General features: G+C 44.1%; 1 protein-coding gene and 1 long non-coding RNA gene across 5 annotated transcripts in view; one reads left to right on the forward strand and one right to left on the reverse strand.

The window, feature by feature from the left end:
* The window catches only part of zeb2b (zinc finger E-box binding homeobox 2b), a 55,734-nt gene extending 38,297 nt beyond the window's left edge, over positions 1-17,437 (reverse strand). For both annotated transcript variants that reach the window (XM_088439531.1, XM_088439522.1), the window contains exons 1-2: positions 17,080-17,437; positions 16,021-16,162 (exon numbers count right to left, since the gene is read on the reverse strand). In XM_088439531.1, coding sequence (XP_088295657.1) covers positions 16,021-16,093 — 73 coding nt within the window. In that variant the 5' untranslated portion in view covers positions 16,094-16,162; positions 17,080-17,437. The remainder of the gene's footprint in view (positions 1-16,020; positions 16,163-17,079) is intronic.
* Positions 15,866-20,912, forward strand: LOC148428093 (uncharacterized). 3 transcript variants are annotated; one of them, XR_015868445.1, is made up of 3 exons: positions 15,866-16,991; positions 17,345-17,658; positions 20,516-20,912. It is a non-coding gene; the product is annotated as an uncharacterized LOC148428093 (long non-coding RNA). The 3 variants fall into 3 exon arrangements; XR_015868446.1 differs by lacking the exon at positions 15,866-16,991 and adding an exon at positions 17,105-17,137; XR_015868444.1 differs by lacking the exon at positions 15,866-16,991 and having other exon boundaries at positions 17,013-17,658.
* Positions 20,913-24,609: the final 3,697 nt, after the last annotated feature.

Here is a 24,609-nt window from a genome sequence, read left to right on the forward strand (position 1 = left end):
AACTGGTCAGACGTGAGCATCAAGCACATAAATCTGCATATATATATATATATATATATATATATATATATATATATATATATATATATATATATATATATATATAAAATGTATGTATGTATGTATGTATCAATTGGATATTGAAAAAGATTTTATACATCAAATTAACTCTAGACAAAATATTAATTTTTCATTGCGATTACAAGTACAAAAGTCTTATGGGTGTGTGCTTTGGCTTTTAAGTATACAAAATAATGCCTTATTACAATTATCATTTTTAAATTATTTCTAATATAAAGTTTTACTAATGAATAGTGATCAACGACTTCAGTATGACAACTAAAAAATATATATATTTTTTCTGTCTGCTTCTTTTAGAAATTTGAATGCCTAAAGTTGGTGGTTTGTGGGTGGTAGACCACATTTGTAAAGAAACATTCTTGGAGTCAATCGAATCTAAGAATGGTGAATATTTTCCATCTTCAATGTTGTTGCTGTCATTGTTCTCCCACGTTCCTCCAAGTCACTACTGTCCCTGTTTTTTTATGCTGTAATTCACCAATCTCTCAATCAATCAGTCAAAGAAGCCACTCTTTAAGTCTTTTTTACGCTGTGGTGCCATCAGCGATGGTTGAAAAGTCATTTTGTGTCCCTTTTTGAAAAACTACCTAGGGGAAATGATTGATTTTCAAATGGAGGAGTAAAAGCAAAAAGGTATGAAAAATGAATGTAATATCAAAAAATGGTACTTGACTATTTGTGACTTGTAACTTCCAACTACTTGATGTATGTAATGCTGGTGAGCCACGAACAGGCAGAAGTGTGGCGGTCCAAGTGCGGCCATGGATCCGTGTTAACTCTGACACAGAGAAGACGACTGAGGCCCATGTGCATGAATGTGAGAGCAGTTTCTGCCAAGCCCAACCACGTTGGATTCACTGATGCAGGAGAGGCGATACACAAGTCGGATGTAGAGCCACTTTAAAAGCTCATCAGGCACGGCCTTTGCTCGTAGGAAATAGCTTATTCATGACAACTCCAGACACGGTGAAGGTAATTACTGACATCAAGGTGGCCTCGCAAATGTTTAAACCTACAAGTGCTGCCAGAGTACATGAATAATGCAACGGCGTTTGCATCTACATCTTTTAAGTGTGCTTTATTTGAAAAAAAACTGTAACATGGGCAGCGATTAAACTTTGATGAGCGAAAGCTGAGCGCACGACACAAGTGTGAGTGTGTTTGTGTTGTGTGTGTCCAAGTATATGTGCATGTTTGCTTGTTTCTAGAAATTATTTAAACAGGTGATAAAGGGGACAGAGGAGGTGAAAGGAATGGCCAATAAATAATAATAAAGCAAGAGTGGTGCAGCGGTGGCAGCGGTGCCATCAAACAGGTTTGGTGCCGCCGAGCGCCTTGTTTTAGACAACAAACACATGTTTTTACAGCGCTTGGAATGATAATGAGGAAAGAGAACAGACGAACGTGATAAACAATGGTTGAAATGCCGTTAATTCCAAAAAAGCTTAATCAAAGCTTACCTGCTTTGGACCAGCAGGTGTAACAGGACCCAAAAGAGAAGAGGAGAGTGAAATTAGTGAACATCGTAGCTTCATGTCACTCAAACATTTGTTGCAAAAAACGGTACGATAATGTCTTCACAATCCTGCGTTCGGCTGATAAATGGACATGACCCCTCACTCTTTGTTAAACAAACCATAGATCACTGGCTCGCTCTGCTCGGCCGAGCCGGGGGCCGCAGAGGTGACACGGAGCAGGAGGAGAGGGGGAGGTGCATGGTGGGTATTTTTAAACTGAGGTTGCAAACAAAGGGCCTCCCCGCTTCTGCCCGGAGGATCACCTAGCACCCCCCCTGCCCCACTTTTCCCACGCTAACCTCCGGCCTCATTTGCATCCCCCCCACCCAGCGCCGCCGCCATTATTTTCAGGTGAGCTGCTCCGTATAAAAGAGCGGCTTAAGGATGTGTCACTGTGCACATTAATGTGCATGCGAGGTGATGTCTCCAGGTCCATCAGTGCGCGTATACACCCCTGCCCATTATTCGCCCTCCCCCCGCCCCGGGCTCTTAATTTCGACTGACTGGCACCAGACACAATCGCCCCCTTGATTCGTCTGCTTCCCACCGCCTCCCCCCGCTGCCGCCATCACCACCCAGCCGCCCACGGTTGCCCGATTCATTTCCCAGCAGCCCGGGTCGTCGTAACTCTTTACAAACACCGTGGCAAACTTAACGGGTGGGCAAAACATTTGCATGGGTGAAGCCGCTTAGAGACTGAAATGTGAAAATTCTCCAGGACTAGATGGGACTGCTCGCCATGAACACACTAAAGAAACGGCAAGCTGACAAAAGAAATGCAGCATCTCTCTTTCCCACCTTCACTTGACCTCCCAAGAGTTCCCTGGCAGCACCCCGCCCTCGGTCTGACACCGAGAAAGATAGTGGCGCTTCCTTTAGCGCATGAAAAAAAATTAACCAACTTAATGCGGCGAGCGCCTTTGAAGTTAAAGGGAAGGAAGTGGGACGCCACTTGAGACGCCAGAGGTAATTGTCCAAGGCGGCGACGAGCGTGATGTCATGGCAAAGTGAAAAAAGAGGGAGCGCATGCACAGGCCTCATTTAGCAAATAAATGAGCTCCAAACCAAAAAGATGTGAAGAAGCCAAGCTCCGCGAGTGAGCGCGTCGTCGAAGACGATCGAATCCATTTCGGCGGAGAGGGAGGAGAGGGGGTCTTATCAGCGGATACACCTCCAGTTTATTTCATTTATGAATTACAAGCAAAGATGCCATTATATATTATTAGTTCTCTGCTGTTGCTTTGGCTCCGGCTGCTGCAGCAGCGGCGAGCTGCGGATGTCGGTGGCGGTGTAATTACGTTCTAGCCGGGCAGCCATCCGTTTCCTTTCAAAAATTTACAGGATTCTTAATCACGTTGCTCATTTGGGTGCACGGTGGCGGTGATGGCGAAACACAAACAGGGGGGCATGTCTGCTTGCACGGGAACACCTGCTTAGCATTGATAGCAGATGTCACCCAGTGAACTGAGGAAGGGGAAAGTGCGGCGAGGAGGGGGGAGGTGGAATTAAAAACGCAAGCATCACCAACTTCTTATTATTTACTGACTCTGAAAATTAACTACTGGAATGGGAAAAGGAGAATCCTAGCAAACGTCAGGGAAGCGGGCCCTCCTAATTGTGCCAAGTGGAGGGCGGCATCGGGGAGCTTCTTCTAACCTCTCTTAGCTACGTCGCTAGCGCCTTATATTTCTATCCGTTTGCATCAGTCTTTGCTGCATTATTCATCTGCATTACAGCTCAGGATGCTAATTAAGCCTTGCCTGGGATGCCGTTGTCTCTATATGAAACGTGCATATTTTAGACAGGGAAACGCTTCGTTTGGAAGCCCCGTTCCCTAGTCGCTATGGACCCGTGCTATAGGATCAGCTGGGCGACTGGTTGCAGTAACGGCGTGTCGCGTTAGGAGATATTTCACATACACACGGAAAGGTCTTGGTGACAAAATGAGGACCTTGATGCGTCCACCTATCAGCAAGATAACAAAAGAGGAGGGAGTCAAGGAATTAGGGAGGAAGAGAACAGGGGGCGGTTGAGGTGACCTATGTCACACATTTACAGAAACACGTTCACAAAAAAGTGAAAAACAAGTCGAGGGAAGAAACTGGCCATGCTGAAGCTGTGTCTGCCTTGAGGAAGAAACGTTCAGCCGTAACGCGAATGGCTATACCTTTTTAGTGTTTAGGTAAACTGTAAGGAATCTGAGTTTCCATGCATTAGTATACATAAATGTGCCAACGCTGCAAGAAAAGCAAGAAAGACAAAAGACGGCGTGGCGTGATGGAGAGGTTGGGAAGGATGAGTGCTGCCTTTAACGCCCATCTGGCTCCGAGATGTAATAAAACTGACGTATTGATTCCTTTGAATTTACGAATGCCTGTTTCATAAACTGCATTTCCAAAGCCGTGGCCTCTTTAGAGGCCCGTCATTTCTCTCCCGAATGGATCAATTATGTGCCCACGTAATCCTGTTACCTGAGGAACCCTGGCATACTTCACAGGTCGCGCTCACATTATGCGCGCACAAATTCGCTCAAGGTTTTTTTCATGTGTATTTGTTTCTTTTTGTGCATGTGTGGTAGTGTATTCCACAAACCAGATCCACCCCCATACCCACTCTAATGCTGTACTAATTTTAGCGATGCCCCCGCCTCCGGTTTTACTGCTCTCTCTCTATCAGTGGCGTTCCGCGAGGCTTTTCCCCACACGTCTCTGCTTTGTTGTCACTGTGCACACATCCCTTTCACCTAAGCGCCATCATCTCATCACATCACGCAGAAAAATATGTCGGAATCATAGGGAGACACTTAGGGTAGCATTTTGTCTGATATATCCACGGTTGTCTCCACACTGCGCCTTAGGCCATAAACAAGGTACAGTTTTTAATACGACGCACAAGAGGCTTCCTCCATCTGCTGCAAGATAAACGCCACTGTGTGCGAGGCAAAGCGCAGCTACACATCTGTTACACAAGTCAGGCAGCTACAGCCATTATAATAATATTATCTCTTATATCCAGTTGGCAGACACAGATAACAATAAAATCACAACAGGTACTCAACAGAGATCAGAATAAGATTTTTAAAATGGCGGTACGTGATGAAATCAAAATTACAGTGGCGCTACCAGTCTTAATTTGCATCAATGTCATCAATGTTTCAAAAACCTCAACAAAACATACCCCGCACTTTCCAAATGTTTCACTGTATTTCAACAACGACTGATGGTACAAGCCCAAATAGCCCCAGTTCCAACAGCACATTGTAATTTGTGCAAAGTAGATTGTTTTATGTTGCTTTAAACAATTATGAATTCATATTAAACAATAACACTTTTAAATAATAGCAATGCTTCCAGAGCTGAAAATGAACACGATGAAAAATTACGCCTGACACGTGAAAGGTCGGCTACTATATTCGGAAGAGGAGTTTTTGACCAACTGTATGTCGACGGGCCAGGCACGATTCAACACATGGCTTCAGCAGAAAAGGCCTTTCCGGCCAAAAGGGGTCACGGATCATCGCACCATAAGTGTAAATGTTGGACAACCTGTCAGGTAGAACAGAAATGTATGTACGAAAGGAGTTCAACCTCCAGATATCTGTTTTACCATCTACGTAGTCAAAAGCGTGACTTGGACAGAAAGGGGTGCGGTGGCGGTGAAGGGGTTGGGGGGGTTCACTCAATGGTGGTGAAAGTAAAAAGAAAAAAAAAAACTCAACCCCCGATCTTATTTTCCACACTTGGGCGAGCTACAAGCAGCTCAGTTACACTACACTTGCAGTGAACAATCAGTCTGGCAAAGGTTCACAAAACAGCGAAATACCTTGTCACTTACTGGCTGACCTGCTTCAAGGATGAGGAGGAAGGGAGCGGGCTAGGAGAGGGGCTGACAGCATGAAATAATGGCAAAGGAACTCTGATGTGGCTGAAGGAAAACGGGCCAGTTCTACTTGCACACATGGAAGATATTCCTTCCACTCAGTTACACTATGGTGAGAAAGTCTATTTATGACATCTATGCTTAAGTTTTTTTTTTATGTCACTATACTGATTATAATCCCTCAAAAGGAAAATCAACTTACTCTCTGCTGTATTCATATACTTTATTGCACAATATAGACTTAGAAACACATCACGAACATGAATGTACTGTATGCAAGGAGTGACAGAGGCCAAGCGCAAATTTCAGGGTGGGGGAGCGGTCTTTGATCAAGGGCATCTTAACTGTTCCCCAGAAACAGACGAGCGCCCCTCAAACATGCCGTTTTTTATATCATTTGCTAGAAAACTGAGCTCACATCAAACTTCTTGCGTATGATGTTAATTAAACTCACGTCAACCAAAGTGAAAACGAAGAGGCTCAGGTTGCACTCATGTTGAATTTTTCGATCGTCTTTCTTTCCCGCCACATTACTGCCCTGAAGACTGCCGTAAGGAGAGCCCCCCCCCCCGCTTTGACCACACTATAAGCACCAGCGCCATGTTGCCGGCGCAAACGCTCGTCATAAGAAGTGTGGCTCTAGCGAGACTTCTGCAGCCAGTTTTTTTTCCCCTCAAGATGGTGGAAGGGTTTGGCTTGCAATATGGTTCTCGATTCGACATTCCAGCGCCGCCAACTATAATGATGTACAATGACAGGTAATTACTGGGGGTAGTGAACATGAGAGGTCCAGATCAGCAGTATCTGTGAAGGTTCTGGAAAGTCTGAGTGAGAGCAAGGACCGCGGCCAACATCCCGAGCAGAGCTCGCATCACAATCCGGGCGGAAAAAAAAAAAAAAAAAATTCCAAGCCACCAGCTTAATGTTGTGTTTTCCTTGACTTGAATTGCAGTGTGAAGAAGCAACATTTGGGTCGTGAGTGAGCCACGTGCACGAAACTCCAATTTCCAAATAACTTCAGAGTTTTGAGGGGAATTAGTGTGTTTGTGTGTGTAGTAAATAGTTTGTCTATTTATCCAACAGCTTCACCTGCATGACGTGCCTGCCCGTGTTGCTGTAATCATCCTCATGTTACTCTCACCACAATCCCCCCCCCCCCCCCCCCCCCTTCCATAAATTACTTCATCAGTGACTGAAATTAACACAAATTCTTGCAGGCAATTTGACAATTTCTAATGCTAATTAGCTTCTTGCCTTTACTTTAAACTGTGTAGCACCTGTTTAGGTGGTGGAGTGTATGTGTGTTAGTACGTGTGTATGGTTACATTCATGTGCTCGTGTGCGTGTGTGTGTGTGTGTGTGTGCGTGTGGTTGCGTCTTTGCAGACACTGCAGCCGCATTTAATCACAATTTTAATTAAGCATGTTGGTAGATGTGTGAGAGAGGCAATTATAATGCAGATGAATGATGATTTTGCCGCATTAAATTGTTTTGTTTCTTCGTTAGGTTGATTGCATAAACACTGCTCACTTCTTATCTGCTGTAATTTTGTAACAGTTTGCCAATGGAGGGGGGACACACACCAAGTTCTTTACATTCTTTGATCCAGTTAACCCTTTAATTACCACAGCAAGAGGATTTTCTATCTTTCTTCCTAAAAAAAAACAATTAGAGTCTCAGCTTGTCAATCATTGTGAGGGTTTTGTTGCTGGGTGTGGGGAATTGACCTTAAAACAAGTGATGTTAACCAATCAAAGTCTGCTACTTTTCAGCACAGATGGGTTATGCTGGCACCAGCTCCCAATTTTTATGCGCTCGTCAAAGTAACGTTGGGTTCCACAACGGCGCCCTCGCCTGCCTTTACTGCTCTGGAACCTAGCTTTGAGATTAATGTAAAAACAAAGGCAAACCACAATGGCATGTTTCCTGAAGACGCCAGCGCCTTTTTTTAGTTTATATGGGATCGTTTTTCCCTGAAGAGCTGCAAGTGGTAGCCATCCGTTTCTCTTTCTTTTTTTAAAGGGCCATTTTTTTTACACAATCTGAGAGTGTAAACTCTAAGGGGACTTGCCTGAAAACATGGTCGGGAAAAAAAAAACAGAATCCATCTGTGCTCTCTGGCCAGTGACGCCCACCCCGACCCCGCAAAACAACACTCATTCTCTAACCCCATTGAGCGCTGCTTTCAGTTTGTCCAGAGAGCATGCAGGGGACAGTCCAGACACACACACACAACTCCACACGCGCACGCACACACACACACACTTGCTAAATAAAACTTTCCTTTTCCTTCAGTCACCCTGAAGTGCATCTAACAGGACGGAGCTCCTCTCTGAAAAATAGCAGTGACTGGATGGAGGTAAACAGAGCATTAAATCCTGAAAAAGAGGCCAATATGTGCGCGGGACAATGGCCTGGCCCGGCATCTCCAAGCCTTTGTTCTGAGCTTAACAAAACTCTGCCGTCACACTGCTTTACCTCAATGCCGGCCTGTCAAAACGGCCATCAAGCTGTCAGCCTGCAAAGCTGAGGCAGGGGTGCTGAAAGTGGGGGCAAATGGGGAAGAAGATGATGATGAAGACAGGAGAAGATGAAGGTGGGACGGAGCACCGTGAGAAGATGAAGCAGCCAGAGACTACGAAGAGGAGGAAACCGTTAAATTATTTGCAAACAGGTGGTGGGAGTGGGGGGGTGGGGTTGAAATCAAAAACATAATCACTCTCGCCTCTCCGCACAAATGTTAATAACAATATATGGCGTGTGTCTAGGTTGGAGGAGTCTGAAGGGGTGGGGGGGGGGGGGGGGGGGGGGTCTCTGTGCCGTGGAATTGGAGCAGCCAGATTCACTAAAAGTTTCATCACAAAGTCCTTATCTACTTCCCTCTGAGGGCTATGGAGAGGTTCAGGAGGAGTCTATGTGTGTGTGTGCATGTGTCGGTATGAGAGAGAGAGAGAGAGAGAGAGAGAGAGAGAGAGAGAGAGAGAGAGAGAGAGAGAGAGAGAGGGGACCTGGTCAACACATGGTAAATAAAGTATGTTAGTGTCTGCCATTTTGTAATTGACAAAAAAAAGATCTATAGAATGAACTGATGTCTGTCTCTAAGCGTCAGTCCTGTGACTGTCTGGTGAGGAACTCTGTGGTTAAGTCTGCTGCTACAGTCAGCTAAGCTACATGATAGTACTCCACTGAACACAGAAAATGGACGGATGAATATTAAAACTAAAGTACAAAGCCAGAACATGTTGTCATTATATTTTATTTTCACTATCTGAAACGGGTCACTTTATTTCAAAAGTAATATATATTAATGATTAATATGTACACACACGGAGTGACATCACAAGCAGTTACTGTTGTTGCATGTAATGACTGATAAAGTGATGACCTGATGACTTCATAAACAAAGTTATTCTTGAGGTATGGCGAGCTACAAATACACAGAGTTTCAGTCTTGAAAAAAGAGGACCACCGGTCACACTAAATATGCAGCCAACATTAGGTAATGTAAACGCGTATTAATTACCAGCACACCATCAAAATTAAGGAAGGCTGCTGCAAAGGTAGAACAAATGAATATTTCATGACTTTAATTACTGAAAAGTCATTGCCAGTCACCGCAACTAATTAGCAAACATAATAACATTAGCCAAACTCTGATTGGTGCTTCAGGAAGTTGCAGCCAAATTGAGAAACCGGATGAGGAACATCAAGATCCAGCCTTATGTTACCCGCGCCTCCACTCCCATTACCTGAGTACCTCTCCAGCTTTGTGGGTGGCACATGTTTGCTTCAAGGTTTACTTTTTTTTGCCAAGATAATGCCACTATATACAGTATATATATATATATATATATATATATATATATATATATATATATATATATATATATATATATATATATATATATATATATACATTTGTTTTGTTTTGTTTTTTAATGTCAGTGAGGAGTCAGCTAAAAAGCAGTTTACTCTGGAGTACTGCATTGCAAGGATCCATAACTTTTAGATTGTTATTTTGTAAGGGACATGAAATAAAAGGCGCTTATCAGAACGCACGGGACACTGAATGGACAGTGAAATTCCCCCTGAGTCCACCATGTATGAAGGAAGCCTGACCACAGAGAACTAGTGAAGTCGTAGAAGAATGCAATTTATCTGAGGAATGCTGGATGATAAGGACGTGGCTTCCCTTGCATATGGAGCAGTAATTAGTTGCTGAGATGCACAGAAGTCAACCTTTTATCCACGACTGTTTGCAGAACAAATGTGTCGATCAGTGGCTACCATGTTTGCGAGATGAGTGAGAGATCATCAGGTGTCACAAATCTTTTGGTCAAAAAAAAAAAAAAAATATATATATATATATATATATATGGCTCTGCCAGTAAGTACATCAAAAACCAAATTTCACAAAATGTCGAATAAAACATTTCACTTTTTGTGAATTTTGTTTTGGGTGGTGAGCCACGAGATCAATTTTAAGGTGTTACATGGAGGTTGAGAAGCACGGCTTTTGTCGGTGTCCGTATTTGACCTGATCTTGGACATAGCTCCACACAATCATCCATCCCGTGCAAGAGACATCAAACTGACGAACAGCAGATAAGTCTGCTTCGCTCGCTTTGTCACACAAACATCAAAAGGTGTCCACGTGGCATCTACCGTGTTGTACAGAAAGCCTTTCTGTGAGGTGCAACCTGAAAGTGCATACGTCTCCTCTGCAGTCTGTTTGAGCTGGCTGTCAGAACGGCGGCGGACGGGCCTGTCAGCGTGATTATCCCCCCGCTACCTGAGGAGGTGTTTGTTTGACATCTGCCTTTGACAGCAGCAGGACATGCGGCGTTCAGAGGAGGGGGCTCCCTATCCAGTCAGAACCTATTAACACGTAAATTCACCTCTCAGACTTTTTAACCACGCTCGACTTTGCCCAACACGTCCATGTGCTGTGCCGCTGCTGACATTTAAAGCAAAGGGTGCAGCTTCCCTTTGCCCCCCCTCCACGTTTCATCTCTCCTTGACTCACTCTTGCCAGAGGTTAAATGTATGTTTGAATAACAGAGAGGCCGCTTGTAATTTTTGACCATTTCCTCTTTAGGCTGCAACCTCCGGTTAGTGGGCCGCTTGATCAGTGGCGAGATGAAAGCAAGAGAAATATGTGCAACTGCAAAACGCCCTAATTTTGTTAATCTCACTTGGCAATCGACCGCAATTAAACCAAGATAACACATCTGAATTCCATGTGATGGCACCGAGCAGCGCAAGCGAGTCCTCGTTAGAGAAAGGTAACGAGAGCGGTGCGCTGAGGTGGCTGGCAAGCAGGGCGCCGGTGAATAATGGAGCAAAGTGATGGCGCGCTTCAAATAGCATGTTCTATTAACGCATTAAAGGTAGCTTGTGGGCAAAGAGGCCGACATACACATTCAGTATCACCATGCTTTAATTTGACGAATCGCTTATTGATTGGCGCATGTGCTGCTGACCTTGCCTTGAGAGGTGCCGAAAATCAAACAATGTGTATTGGTGCGTGTGTGGGGCGCTCAGTGGACAGCGGTCCAAATGTGTTTGTGCAAAGGAGGCATCTCAACAGTCGGCACTGCCAGCACACAGTCTCAAGTAAAAGGAAATCTTTCATCTCACACAGTCATTCGATGGAAATTCGTTTAAAAAAAAACTTGACAATGGAGTTGTGCCGACACGTTTACAACAAATATCCATGAACTTTTCCAAATGTATATTGATTGTATTCGTTCGGAAAGTTGCTCAACTTCAAAAAGTCATTGCAAGAATATGTTAAAAATCACATTCGGGGCGTGCCAAAGCAGCAGAGCGAAAAAACAAACAGCAGGATGAGACGGGCCGGATGGACCCCATAAAGACTTGTCACTTGACTCAAATGAGGCGTGATATGCCAGAATGCAACGTGCTGCGGTGAGACATTAAGGATTGCGCGCGTTCACACGTATATAGGTATTTGCTGGAACATTGAGGTCTACAGTACAATTGTGTTTCCCTTTTTTACATAATAACAACGGTGGGATGGACAGGAAAAGAAGGCTTGAAATAAAGTCTGACGTGCAAGAAGGACACATCTATAACATGTCAAGCATTAAAACATGAGAAGCACTAGCAAGGTTGTATCTCGTGGTCCGTGAGGCCAACTATTAACTACCAATTATATTAAAGAAAAAAAAGAATCTAGCCACTCTAGTGGCTAAAACTCACCCAGCCACCATTTTCATCAATTTTGGAACTGACAAATGAGTGTGTATGTCTGAAGACCCTCACACGTTTTTTTTTTGTTTTTTTTTCATGAGCAATGCCCCCCCCCCCCCCCCCCCCCCCCCACACACACACACACACACACACACACACACACACACACTCACAGTACCAGCCAGCCTGTCCTTCCAAAGCAGGGGTTAATATCATGGCTGCCTGGTAAGGCATTATCCAGAACCTCTCAGAACAAAAGGCCCCTTTTGCAAACAGACTCTTTCTCCTTTACACCCCCCCCCTACCCCAGTGTCCAAAGGTGTTTGCTGAAGTAAATCTGCCTAAATCCTGCGCAGCTTGGCCAGGAGGAGGAGGTGGGGGAGGGAAGGTGTACCGATAATCCTTCTTCTTAACCAAAAAGGGGGGGAAAAGTTCTGTGTGAGGAAAAGAAAGGGTAAAAAGAAATCCATATCACATGATGCCCCCCGCCCCAATCCCACGTCTCCCCATCTTTGCTTAAGATTTGCATCCATCCCGCCTGGGAGGTGAATGATAAAGATATCAGTTACACAGGGAGCTTGTGAGACACCTGCCTGTGTTTGCAGGTCACAACTTTTCCAGGCAAGAAAAAGACGACACCTGCTCACGGATGCACAAGCCCGCCGCTTCTTCTTAAGAAGCGTGAGTGTCCACGAATAGCGCGAGCACGCCATCTCGTAACACTATCTGTGTGTCAGGAGGGGCCCGGGTCCCGCTAAAGGAGGGAGGCTATAAAAGGCTTGTAACCAGGGGACCGGCAACAAACAAGCACAAACAGCCCAGTTATTTCTTTCCAGCAGCAACCCCTTCCTCCCTCATCTTCCTCCCTCGCCCCCCCTTTTCATCTCGGCCCCCTTTCTGATGCTGAATGCAAATGTGCAGCCCTGCTGCTGGCGGCGAGAGGGGCTGAATTGTGATTAAGAGGGAGAAGAAGAAGCAGCAGAAGAGGAGCTCCTTTCTTTGTTCTCCCCCCGGGGGATGTTTACCAGGAGAGACGCGGCGGATCAGATATGAAAGGCATTCAGGTCAGCATTGATGTGAGCCAAAGTGAAATGGTACCTAAGGCATTCCAAAGACCCGCCGTGTCAGGGGTCTGGCCCGCCGGTGCCTCTGCGAGTGTGTGTTCTCTGGCCGCCAGGCGGAGGGCGGGGGAATTAAAAAAAAAATCTTCACAAAAGCGGAGATCGCGGCTGAACAAAATAAATAAATAAAATGGGAAATGAATTAAAACAGAAAATGTCAGGAACTGCTTTCCGTTGCTATTTTGGGGGATGATGCGGAGATGTGATGAAAAGGTTCCATTCGATGTCCAGGATGGAGATGATCATTAATGTGCGCGCGTGTATGGGTGTGCGTGCGGGTGCGTGTTTGTGTTTGTTTGTGTGTCCCCGGTGCCACAAGCCACACTATTTGTCTCAGTGCGTGTCTGTGTACAAATCCTGCCAAACTGGGACGTACATCATACAATATGACGACAAAGACAAAACTCCACATCGAGAACAAATATTATTTAAGAAAATATTGAAATCAATTTAAAAAATCATTTTCAAATGACGACGGTGGGGGGGGGGGGGGGGTAAAGGCATATAGTCGCTCATGTGCTCTATACTCTCACTCAGCTGGCCAAACTATTTATAAATATACAGCACACATATTTTTATAATTATATTTATAAGCCACAGCCGAGGGACGAACAAATACTGTACGAAGCTGTCACGCCAGTTGCGATGGGACAAATCTGACCTCTTATTCCGCTACTTACTCCATACTCCTTGTGTTTGTCACACACTGCTTATTTCGAATCATGCACATGCACGTATGGCTGAGGTGTGAGAAAGCCGCTTGCTTGCCGCGTTCATGTGGACCAAGCCGCCACGCCGCAGCGGCCCCCGGAACATCGCGCTGTAATTATTTCACTTGCTCAAACAGAATAATCCCTTCAACACGGGCGCGCCGTGAAATAGTTCTATGCACAGAAGAAGCCATCAGGAGTGGAAGGCTGCTCACAATTGGCGACCCGTATGGGAATGGTGGCGGTGAATGGCGCGGCGGACAACCCCCCGCCATTATTGACGGTATAAACATGTAAATGAAACACATTACCGCTGACAATCAATTGTCCGCGAGCGCCCTGCGAATCCTCCTCCTTCCCTCCCCCTGTACCTTGAGAAGGAGGGGGAGCACCTTGCCTCACTCCCACATGCCCCCCTTCCCACATCCCGCCCCACCAAACGCTCACGGTTCTCTCCCACAGAACTTTAAAAAGACTGCAGAATAATAGTAATGGACAAATTGTTTGGACTGGCACAAATGTGGCATTGTATTACGCTCAATGCATGCTTAGACACCCACACGCACACGCGCGCGCAAACACACACACACACAGACTGCAATTCTAAGTTGTAATGCGTTACTGGACGGCACTTGTCGCAAGGTATAATTCCGAGGGAACATCTGGACTCTCAAAGGTCGCAGGTCAAACAACGAAATCAGAAAGTATTCGGATTAGGCTGACGCATGGTTTAGAATTGCGGGGTTCTGCTTTTTCACAAGATTTACTGCTGTTGGCGGCTGTCTGCTGGAAAAGACTAGACGATTTGAGGGATGCAAGCGCACTTCCGTTCACAGCTGTATCCGAAGAGCCAGAAGGACCAGGACTGAACTTTCACTTTGTGTGTGTGCACGTTACTTTGGCATGTTATGTTGGTGTGCAGAACTGCAGAAGGAAGTGATGAATCGTGGTTAAATATCATAAGGCACACTAACCAGAGAACACTATACCGTGTTCCACTTCCAGCCCTGAAGGCCAATAGTCATCTGGATGAGAATGTCATCGCTTGGACAACTCGGTGAGCAAAGGCCTTATTAATACTAATTGGCTGGGGGGGAGAAAAAAAAGAAACATCACGTTCACCCCAAACAGGACAAAAAAAACTCATTAAACATCTTCCTAACGCAGAGTCGCCTTCAAACTGATACAAGATTTCACAAACATGTTTGGGTCTGATTAGTTATTGCGGAGCGTTCCAATCGGCTGGGGAGTCGGGCCTCACGGACCCGCCGCACGCCTGGTTTGGCCGAGGAGAGGACAGTGAGGCGGACAGCGAGAGGGAGAAAGACCGTGGTGGGTGGGTGGGGGCGGGGGGATTGATGGTTAGGGTCAATTACATGTGCTATATTGTCATCCAAAGTGCTGAATAAAAGTATTGTCTCGTCCATTTTAAATATCTGATCTCGTCGCTGGTGTGATCATTAATTTGAACGATTTTGTACATTTAAGCTATAAAAAGTGTTTTTTACGTATGTTTTTTTACACAACAGGTGTTTCATCATGCTCTCAATATATATTTTTACGAATTAATATTTTAAGGACAGCTACTTTTCAGAACGGGAATATTGTCTTTGCTGACTATCGATCCAACACAGCAATCAATGAAATCTGATCCAGATAAAGAATCCGCGGGGGCGCTGCTTAAAAAAAAAAATGTAATACGAATATAACAACTGTTTGGTAGCTTAAACAAAAATGCAAAGATTGTCTGAGCAGCTGCATGGCAGCCTTCATGTTTCACACACACACACACGCGCGCGCAAATACACTCACGCAAGCACGTACACGCGCACAGTGTGTATGTGTGGAATAATCAGGAATAACGGGGCCAGGAAATGTCACAGCACATTTGCCTCTTGTGGGAAAGTGTGCACTCAAATGGATAACGAAAAGCAATAAATGTGCACCTCCAGCGCGCCAATTAGTGTCCGAGTTTAGCCGACAAGTTCTTTATTTCTATCCGACGTGTCCGCGAATGCAAGCGGGGAGTTACGTGGCTTTCTTTATCAGATTTTTGTATTTTGAAAATAATATAAACTCAAATTAAATGAATGTCAAAAGAAGGATACGGACGCAAAACCAGACCACAAGCGCACTGAAGCAAAAACCGAGGCACATAAATCGCTCTTGTCCTGGGATCAGCCACAGCCGGGTGACCGTTATACCCCCCCCCCCCCCCCCCCCCCCCCTCTCCCCACATTCGGACACCGCGCTCCACCCCACGACGGGTTCGTCCCTGCAGCCAGGAGGCCGTTCGGCACCGACACAACTTCCCAACACCCTAAAGTTTGCTCCTTGTTCGCTCGACAACACATGCACCCCAAAAGACACGTTCAACACTCGCTAAAGACTGCAGGCACAGAGGTCCCCGAGTAACGGTCCCGCCCGGAGTGCTCATCAGACTGCGCGATTCCAAACAGCAGAAGAAGGCGGCAAGATAAGGGGACGGTTTCTTACCGTTTTTCCGCCTCGGGTTGGCCTGTTTTCGCCGCTTGCACCGGGGCCCTTCCGCCATCATCTCCTGCCTCATTTAGAAGTGTGCGTGTGGTTCAGACGGCAGCTCGCATGTGGACCCGAACGCTGGGATTCAGCTTGTCGTCTGACGGGGGACACACACACACGAACAGGCAGAGGCACACAGACAAGAGCGGGGACAGTTAGCGAAGACATCCAACTAACTTTAAACCACACAATTACACACACACGCGCACATCTATGAATAATTTAAAACTCATCATGACAACAACAGTAGATAAATTAACTGGAGTCGCACATCTTCACGTTTGTCGATAAAGTTATGTAAAACATTCAAATGATTGCATTTGAATGCGAAAAGTTTCTCAAATAGGTTTGATTGGTTTTGCTTTGCTTGTTTATTTAAAGTTCGTGCTGGGTCTTCAAACTTCATCAATGAGAGGGAAAAGAACGTTTAAAAAAATCACGTTTTAGCTCATTTACAAATTGAAGTGCAATCAGAGTGGGGAAAGTAGAACGGCACTTTGAAATAAATGTTGCTACCGTATTGTTACACTATATACCCGACTTTCGGAAATAGCAGATCCATTATAATGTTTATGCTACGGAAAATGTTCGGCGAGAAAAGGCAGGGCTGCGGGCGCGCTGAATTGCGGACAAAAAATAAATAAATCTGAAAGAGTGTTGTGGGATCAACTGATCAAATATCCGCCAAAAAGGTTAAAACGGCAAGAGACGGCGTCGGTTTCTTTTGACTATGGTACGAGTGGGCACAAAGTGGACGGAACGAGCGGACCAGAGTCGCCAGGTCATCCCCGAGCACTGCGGGGCTGCATTGAACAAAACGCCGGGTAAAGAGCGCCCGGTACCGGATACGAGAATTGTCCACTGACCGCTTCTGCGCATGCATGTATTTTCCCCCCCATTCGGAACCAACTCATCCACCTGCGCAGGTAAGTTCCAAGTGAGGCGCGAGCGCGTTGAAGTGGGGTTTGTCAGTTTGGAGTGTCAATAAAAGGGGGGAAAGTGCAAGGAACGTACCTGCTTGCGGTTAGGGGAACAAACAGTGGTGTTGGTCCGATGACACCGGAGCGCGGCGGTGAGCGGATTCCGGTCCAGCGGTGATAATAAAGCCTTAGAAATAAAGCCTGCTAGTGGTTGGGAGGAGGGAGGGAGCGCGCGTCTTGCTCGGGCAGGTTTACAACTGATGTCTTACACCCACTCCAGGAAACAAACCTGGGTCGGGACTGACGTGTTCCGCCTCTTCTAATGACATTTTTTTCTTTCCACCTCCTTTTCTTTGCAGTGCACACGGAGGAGAAGCCCCCTGAAACGCACGCCACCTATCTTCACGGGAGGGGATAATTGAGGGGAGCCAAACGTGAGCATCTTCTGCCTTCAACTTATTATTAATATATTTTTTTTTTATTTCCTCTATCCCACCCCACCACCCCACCCCGAAACGCCCTTGTTGCCCCCTCCTGCTCCTCTCGCTTTCTCCATCCTTCTCTTTTGCACTGTGAAAGCAACTATGTCCACGCGGAGTTGTGTGTGTGTATGTGTGAGAGCGTGTGTGCGCCGGGAGGAACTTGGAGCATATCCGCGCCAGCCGCAGTGCACGTAAGGATGCTATTTTTTTTCTTTAAAAAATTGTATTTACACTCGGTGCTTATTTTGGGCAGAAATGCGCGTGTTCTTAGTCTACTTTATTGACCGCCAATCGTTGGATGATTGTCATTTTATCGAATGCTCAATGTAAAATGTATTATCCTCTAAATATAGCAGCGATTAATTATGAATATTTACTGAACATACGAGCAGTCTTGTGGTGCGTGATCTTTTTGTGAAAATCGTTGAGAAAAATTAACACGGTTTTAATCTTAAATTTTAATTTTTTTCCCCTGAACATAGCAATTAATACGATTTTTGTGTCTGTGTTTTAGGTATTCGTTATAAATGGTACGTTAGATTTGTAACTTTTTTTTTTCGTTATTTGGATGAGCCAGACATCTCGCAGAGCATGAAAGTATAAGTTATGTGTGAACGTAACATGGAGGGAATAATTTTCATTTTGCTCATTTGCATATTTTTAACGCTCGATAATAAATAATAAAAATCACCCCAAAATATAAATTTATGAATTAGCCCTAAAATCTCAAACTATGTTCCAACAGTGACACATACAACAGCTATTTTAGAAGAGCTCTGAGGCACTAAAAGATAGTGGGGTGAAAAAAGAGAAAACGCATAAAGTGACATAAAGAGACGTAAAGTGTCCGCGGAGCTGCACGAGTCCCTGCAGGAATATAATGCGAATATCATCGACATTTTCCAGGTTTATTAGAGTGATTCTCGCTTCCGGAGGCCACTTAAGAGGATGAACCCCACATTTATTAAAGAAGTCAACCTTCTCACGCACTTCTCTCTTGCTTTCTCCCTCTCCATGGCTGTAGCTGATGTGCGGGTGCGCGCGCTCACACACACACAAACTTCACGCACACACACATTCCCTCTGAGAGAGACAGAGAGAGAGAGAGAGGGAGTAAGCCCCGCCTATGTAGCGAGTTGATTGGCTATGCAAATAAAGGGTTATTTTGTGTCCCTTCCTTTTTTCAGGTATACTGGAGGGCTAATTAAATCATCAGTCTGTCCCATTCCTCGTTTCCTCATCAACGAAAACGACGCATGATTATTTTTACACTTACAAAAAAATCCAAAATTCTACTCCAGTCCTAAAATTATTATTATTATTATTATTATTATTATTATTATTATTATTATTAGTAGTAGTAGTAGTAGTAGTAGTAGTAGTAGTAGTAGTAGTAGTAGTAGTAGTAGCAGTAGTAGTCGTTAATAATAATATATCCCGAGCAGAGCTTTTACCGGGAGACCGCAGGTGAGTTGGATATTGATTTAGGTAACTTTACCAATCTGAACTAAAAGTGACATGAGGTTCGTTGTCTTTTCCGGGTGGGGAGTGAATCAGGTTTTGGGTGAATTATCGCCACGCGTAATTTGCTGCCGGGGTATTTGCATGTAAACGAAGCGGCGCTGTTGTCGCACTTTCTCCTGCGCGCGCACGCACGCGCATTTGATCACAACAAGGCCGCAGATCCATTCATGCACGCGGGCCTGAAGTGGTACCTCTCGCCTTTCCCCACGCATGCAGGCTCTTGTGCGTGGGGCCGCATATTCAGCGTGTAAACGGATTAAGTGTGTGTGACCTTTAGGGGTGGCGGCGTGTTTAATGCATACATGTTGTTAATTGAGAGGGGCGTTACTGTCTCAATATTTATTTTGGAACTTAATTTATTAAAAACACTGTGATCACATGATTTTTTTAGATGTTTTTTTTTTTTAGTTTGCTTTTTTAATACACAACGTTGCAACAAAGAAAAGTGACAGAGCTTTTTTTTTTTTTTTTTGTCAAATGGATTCAATATGTGCTCATTTGGCTGGGATTGTATTTTTTTTTAATGCGCCTGCAGGCAGAAAACCAAGAATATAATCCTAACTTTTGTCTGTGTCAGATGTAGCCATGCAGATTTGGGTCCAAACTCAGAGAAAGGGATGATGATCAAATTGGACTTGCAGTACCCGGTAACAGGAAAGAAGCAATATATTAAATTCAAGAAGGTCAAAGGTCAAAAAATGCCCAAAGAAGTAAAACACGGATTCCTGTTTTGATGCAGGGTTTTTATCTCTATGAAGAAACTGCATTCATCTGAGCAAAATCTATGAATATAATGATGACTGATTCTCTTATGAATATATCATGTAAAGGTTTGTGTTGCTGTATGACGGCTGCATGCCAAATAAAGATGCTGCAGCAGCCACAGGGCCAAGACAGGGCTCAGCTTTACGCTTGACAGTCCCAAATTAGATATGTGGGAGTCGCACAAGAATCACAGAAAATTCCAAATGCAAAACTCCACAGCAGGTATTTAATATCTGGTTTTCAATTCATCTCATTATTGCGGGGTAGAAAAGGTTTCATTGACTATCAGATTTCGAAGCCATGTTAAGGTTACGGTTTTGGTCTCCAGCCAATGTGACATATTAGATCCCAACAAATTAACTAATTTTACTTAACTGGTCAGAAAAAAAAAAAAAAGGTTAATGACATCTAATAGGTAGAATCAGTCACTTGAAGGCACAATATACAGTTACCGCATCAACCTTTTGTGACATTTTTATTTGTTTTTTCCGATTTTTTTTTTCTCGTTAAACACATGGGCCTTGGCTAAAAAAGGCTGGGAAACCTTGGGTAAACTATTTACATGTGCTACGGCGCTTCTCTGAAGGAAAGCTGTGAGTTTGACCTTTGACATGTTGATTCAGCGCCACCATTTCTAAAGGCCATATCTCTTTTTTGATGACAACAGTGGCCTGAGTGACGGGCAGTTGCATGCACCGCAGAAAGGCTCCAGCACCCCGCATTTCATCTCCCCCATCTGCTTGTTTGCATATCTTCCAGTTTTGCAACATCAAACTGAGCATCTCTCGTCAGACTTGGTCTCTGATAGCCGCCAACGCCACGCCGCAGACATTGACGGACAATTAAAGAGCAGAGGGTGACGGCCGGAGCCTGTGATGTGTAAGGGCTCCTCCAACATGTAAAATGAAGAGTTTTCATTTGTTTCTGATCTCTCCCGCTTGGACAAGAAGGAGAACAAGCTCGCCGAGACACAAACAAATGTTTGCACTGAGAGCTATTGATTTTGCATCTTCTCAGCTATTCGCTTACACACACTGCACTGCCACCTCCAAACACACATACACACACGGGCGCACGGATGTACACAGACAAACAGCTGCATCTGAAATGAAGTTGCTGATACTGGATTGAGTAAATAAAGAATTTAAGAAAACGATGCACTCTTCAGACCTTCCATGACAACTTCACTTCACTCACTTCACTTCATGAGGTTTACCTTGCAGCTCACCGCAACATCGGCAGTTATTTGCAATGAATGTCACAATCAATTTGATTTGGAGTTCTTAACAAATAAAAGGCTTCTGATCCGAGGCTTGATGGATCCCGCAAGAAAACTTTTCACTCGCCGAGAAAAAGAAAAAAAAAAAGAGCACAACTTTAGCGCTTGCCCCGATGAATAATTGACAGTGTCTCCGCTGAATAATTAATCAAACATTTGAATAATTGTTGTATCTCTCATCTCAACATTCATTTGCATATTGTCACGCTCTTAATACGAGTGCACATCCTCTCAGGACACAAAGACACCATGAAAAGAACAAATGTACATTTGCAGGAACCTTGTCCCACATTTCCACTCGACGGCCGCAAAAACATCTTCAGCGAGGATAAGAAAAAGATCAGCTTCAGAGTGAGACATGTTGCCTTGTATATATCCCACGGAATTAATCTTAATATTCCACAGGGAACAGCTTGGTCAAAGACATTTGCAAAACTAGAATAGCATTCAGTGGATCACAGACCTCGACCAAGGCTGAATAATCCTAATTTGGATCTTGTCTATTGCAGAAGAATGTGTGTAGCACAAAAAAGGAATGTGCATCAAGGCATTAAAAGCAGGCATTAAAAATTAAAATACTGCAATACTGTAAAAAGGAAAAAAAAAAAAACGACAATGTTGTTGAATTGTTGTGAGAATAACAACAGATGCGGGAAGAAAACAACAATAAAGCAATGAGTGTGAACTGTACGCATGCAGTGTATGTGGCAAAATAGAAGACGAATCTGTTTTAATTTCTGTTGACAGTTGTGAAAAACAGTAAATATCCAGCGCCAACCTTTAACCCTAACAAAACAAAGAGTACGTAATGCCTGCATTCTACGTCTTTATTCAGATCTAAAAAAAAATCCTTAACCCTTCAGGACAGAAAACAAAAAAAAAAAACACAGGTGTAAAAATTAGGGTGGAGTTATCTGGTGGCTCCACCCCCAATGGAAGCGCGCATACATTCAGGCAAACACATGGTGTATATCATCATTTAAAGGACAAATTACTGGCAAGTTGCAGCACAAAGGCTACATTTTTATTTTCATTCCCCTGTTTTTGCAAAGTAAAGTTCGGTCAGGAAACCGGGTCGAAACAAGCATGCTTGTGTGTGTGTTTGTGTGTGTGTGTGTGCACATAAGGCAGGCTGCTCTCAAACTATGAACAAACAATCTGCAAACAAACATATTTTTATGAACTCTGCAGAAAAAAATCAACTTTCAACTTGTGACCTCTCTGACAAGCCTCCGGAGTCTTGCACATTTAGATATTTTGTATTATTTTTCTTAAATAAATTTTTTACCAGTGCTTCTCTTGCTTCATACAAAGTTTACCGACTTTTGGGGAAAGTTTCAGTTCATTCGTTATCTTCACACTCAAAGGTTTGGAGTGATTTTGATAGAAGTGGGTTGACCAATTCCTGCCGAGCAAAGCTATTGCTTCGAGCTTTCACGAGCAAAGAGAAGAGCGTGCGAGGTGTGCACACGGCCGCGGAGGTGCGTCCGTGCCTTCTTTGACGGCGGCATTTTTGTCAGCGGCTGCGCCCACTGAAGAGATTGTTGACCACAATTGACTGTGACAATTAGGGTGCCATCAGCATCCTGAGTGGCGCTCTTAAAGCTAATTTACATGTCACTTTGTTCTAAAAAGAGAAAAATATCCCACTCGCTCCCTCCAACCTTTGCGGCTGTCTCCAATCCATCCCCAGAATGCCTTGTAAACTGTCATTTGTACACCGCTCAGGGGAACCTGATGAGAGGCGGCTTCTATTTCCATGTGAAAAGAGGCAATCACCGGGGCACTGCTGGGTCTATTGTTGGCGGCAAAGGTGGTGGTGGTGCTGGCTGGGGGGGGGGGATTTACAGGCAGAGAAGTTAACCTTCTGGCGAGGTGCGTTTCACACCCATTAGGTGCATATGTCTGTCTGGTGTTTGCCGATTTTCTGCTCTTTTGTCAAACACCTTATTAAGCCCCTTAAGTTTGTGTGTGTGTATTGTCAAAATCTGTAGAGGAAAGTCAAATAACAGTGTACCAATTTTTTTTTTTTTTTAACACTCACCTACCGAAGCCCTTGACTCATTGCGGAGAACCAACGGGATTGGCCGGAGAAAATAACTGGTCTACTTTGTTTTGGAGTTGATGAGGCGACACAACCTCAGGTGCCTAACTATATATATATATATATATATATATATATATATATATATATATATATATATATATATAAAATGACATTCACTATTTGTTTTTGATCTCACACAAATACAGAAACGCTCACGCTCACTAATGAAACATTCTCAACACATTGTTGAAAGCTCTCACATTTTTTTCCACTCACATTCACACGATACAAATAATGACACTCAAAAAACAATGACACAGTGTCAAGATTGTCACGTACACTATTGAAACACTTTTATCACACAACTAAAAAACGTACCCACACTACTGAAAATACATGTACGCTACTAACATTACGCTCAAACATGGATATTTTCCCCATCACACACTGGGATGCTAACAAACACACTATTGTAGTTTTGGAATGTAGATTTTTTTGAAATTGTCTCACAGTTATACTGAAATCCTCTCATAGACAGTCCTGAAATAGTTTATTGCCTTTATTGAAATGAAAAAAATGAAATTTATTTTCATTACTCAAATTAAATTGTCTAACAGACTTTATTAATTTACTCTCACATACAACTCACATTTTCCTTCTACTCATATTCCACTAAAACAGTCTCACACAAGCTTGTTTTTTTTTAGCTCATATGATGCACTCACGCAGTACTAAAATGCTTCCACACACACTACTGATATGTTGAGCTGAACACTACTGAAATGCTCTCTACATATACTCTACACATTCACACAACTCCGTCATTCTCACACTACTGAAATCGAAACAACACCGCAACAGCCATATCCTTCTGAAACACTCATATATGCATTACTGAAAAACCTCAGTATTTTACTGAAACGCTCACATTTCAATAGTTAGTGTCAATGAATAACAATTTAGTACTGTGAGTATTTTTTGTCACGCGAACGAAAGCATTCCATTAGGTACTATAGCAGCATTGCACTGGAATGTGTGAGAGGGAATCCTGATTTATGTTCCCGGCAGCCGTGTTTACAAAGTATAATATCAGAAAAATTGTGACAGACAGACGGTTTAAGCATCTCTTGTTCTGAGGGGCTGTCTGTGGCAGGTGCAGTGTGCGTGTGTGTCCGTACATGCGAGTGCGCGCCAGTGTGTGTGAAAGCCCCCAGCCCCTCCCACTTTAACCCACTCCTCTCACACACACGCGCGTACACACCGGCTGTCCTTTCAAAGGGAGCACAGAGTGTGTGGAGAAACAGCAGGTTGATGGGATAATGCCCATCATCTGTTGCACTGTGTCATTTGTGCACCGCCGTAACCTGCTTTTGTAACGGCCGTTGTACACACGCACACACAAACCGCACACACACACACACACACACACACACACACACATTTTGGCAGCATAGATTTTTGTAAGAGTGTCTACACATGAAACAGAAAAAAACAGAATCAGATGTGCATCGTGCGTTTGTGAGTGTG

The sequence above is a fragment of the Hippichthys cyanospilos genome, chromosome 2 (assembly GCF_059441005.1).
Source record: "Hippichthys cyanospilos isolate Australia breed blue-spotted pipefish chromosome 2, RoL_Hcya_1.0, whole genome shotgun sequence".
Taxonomy (NCBI): domain Eukaryota; kingdom Metazoa; phylum Chordata; class Actinopteri; order Syngnathiformes; family Syngnathidae; genus Hippichthys; species Hippichthys cyanospilos.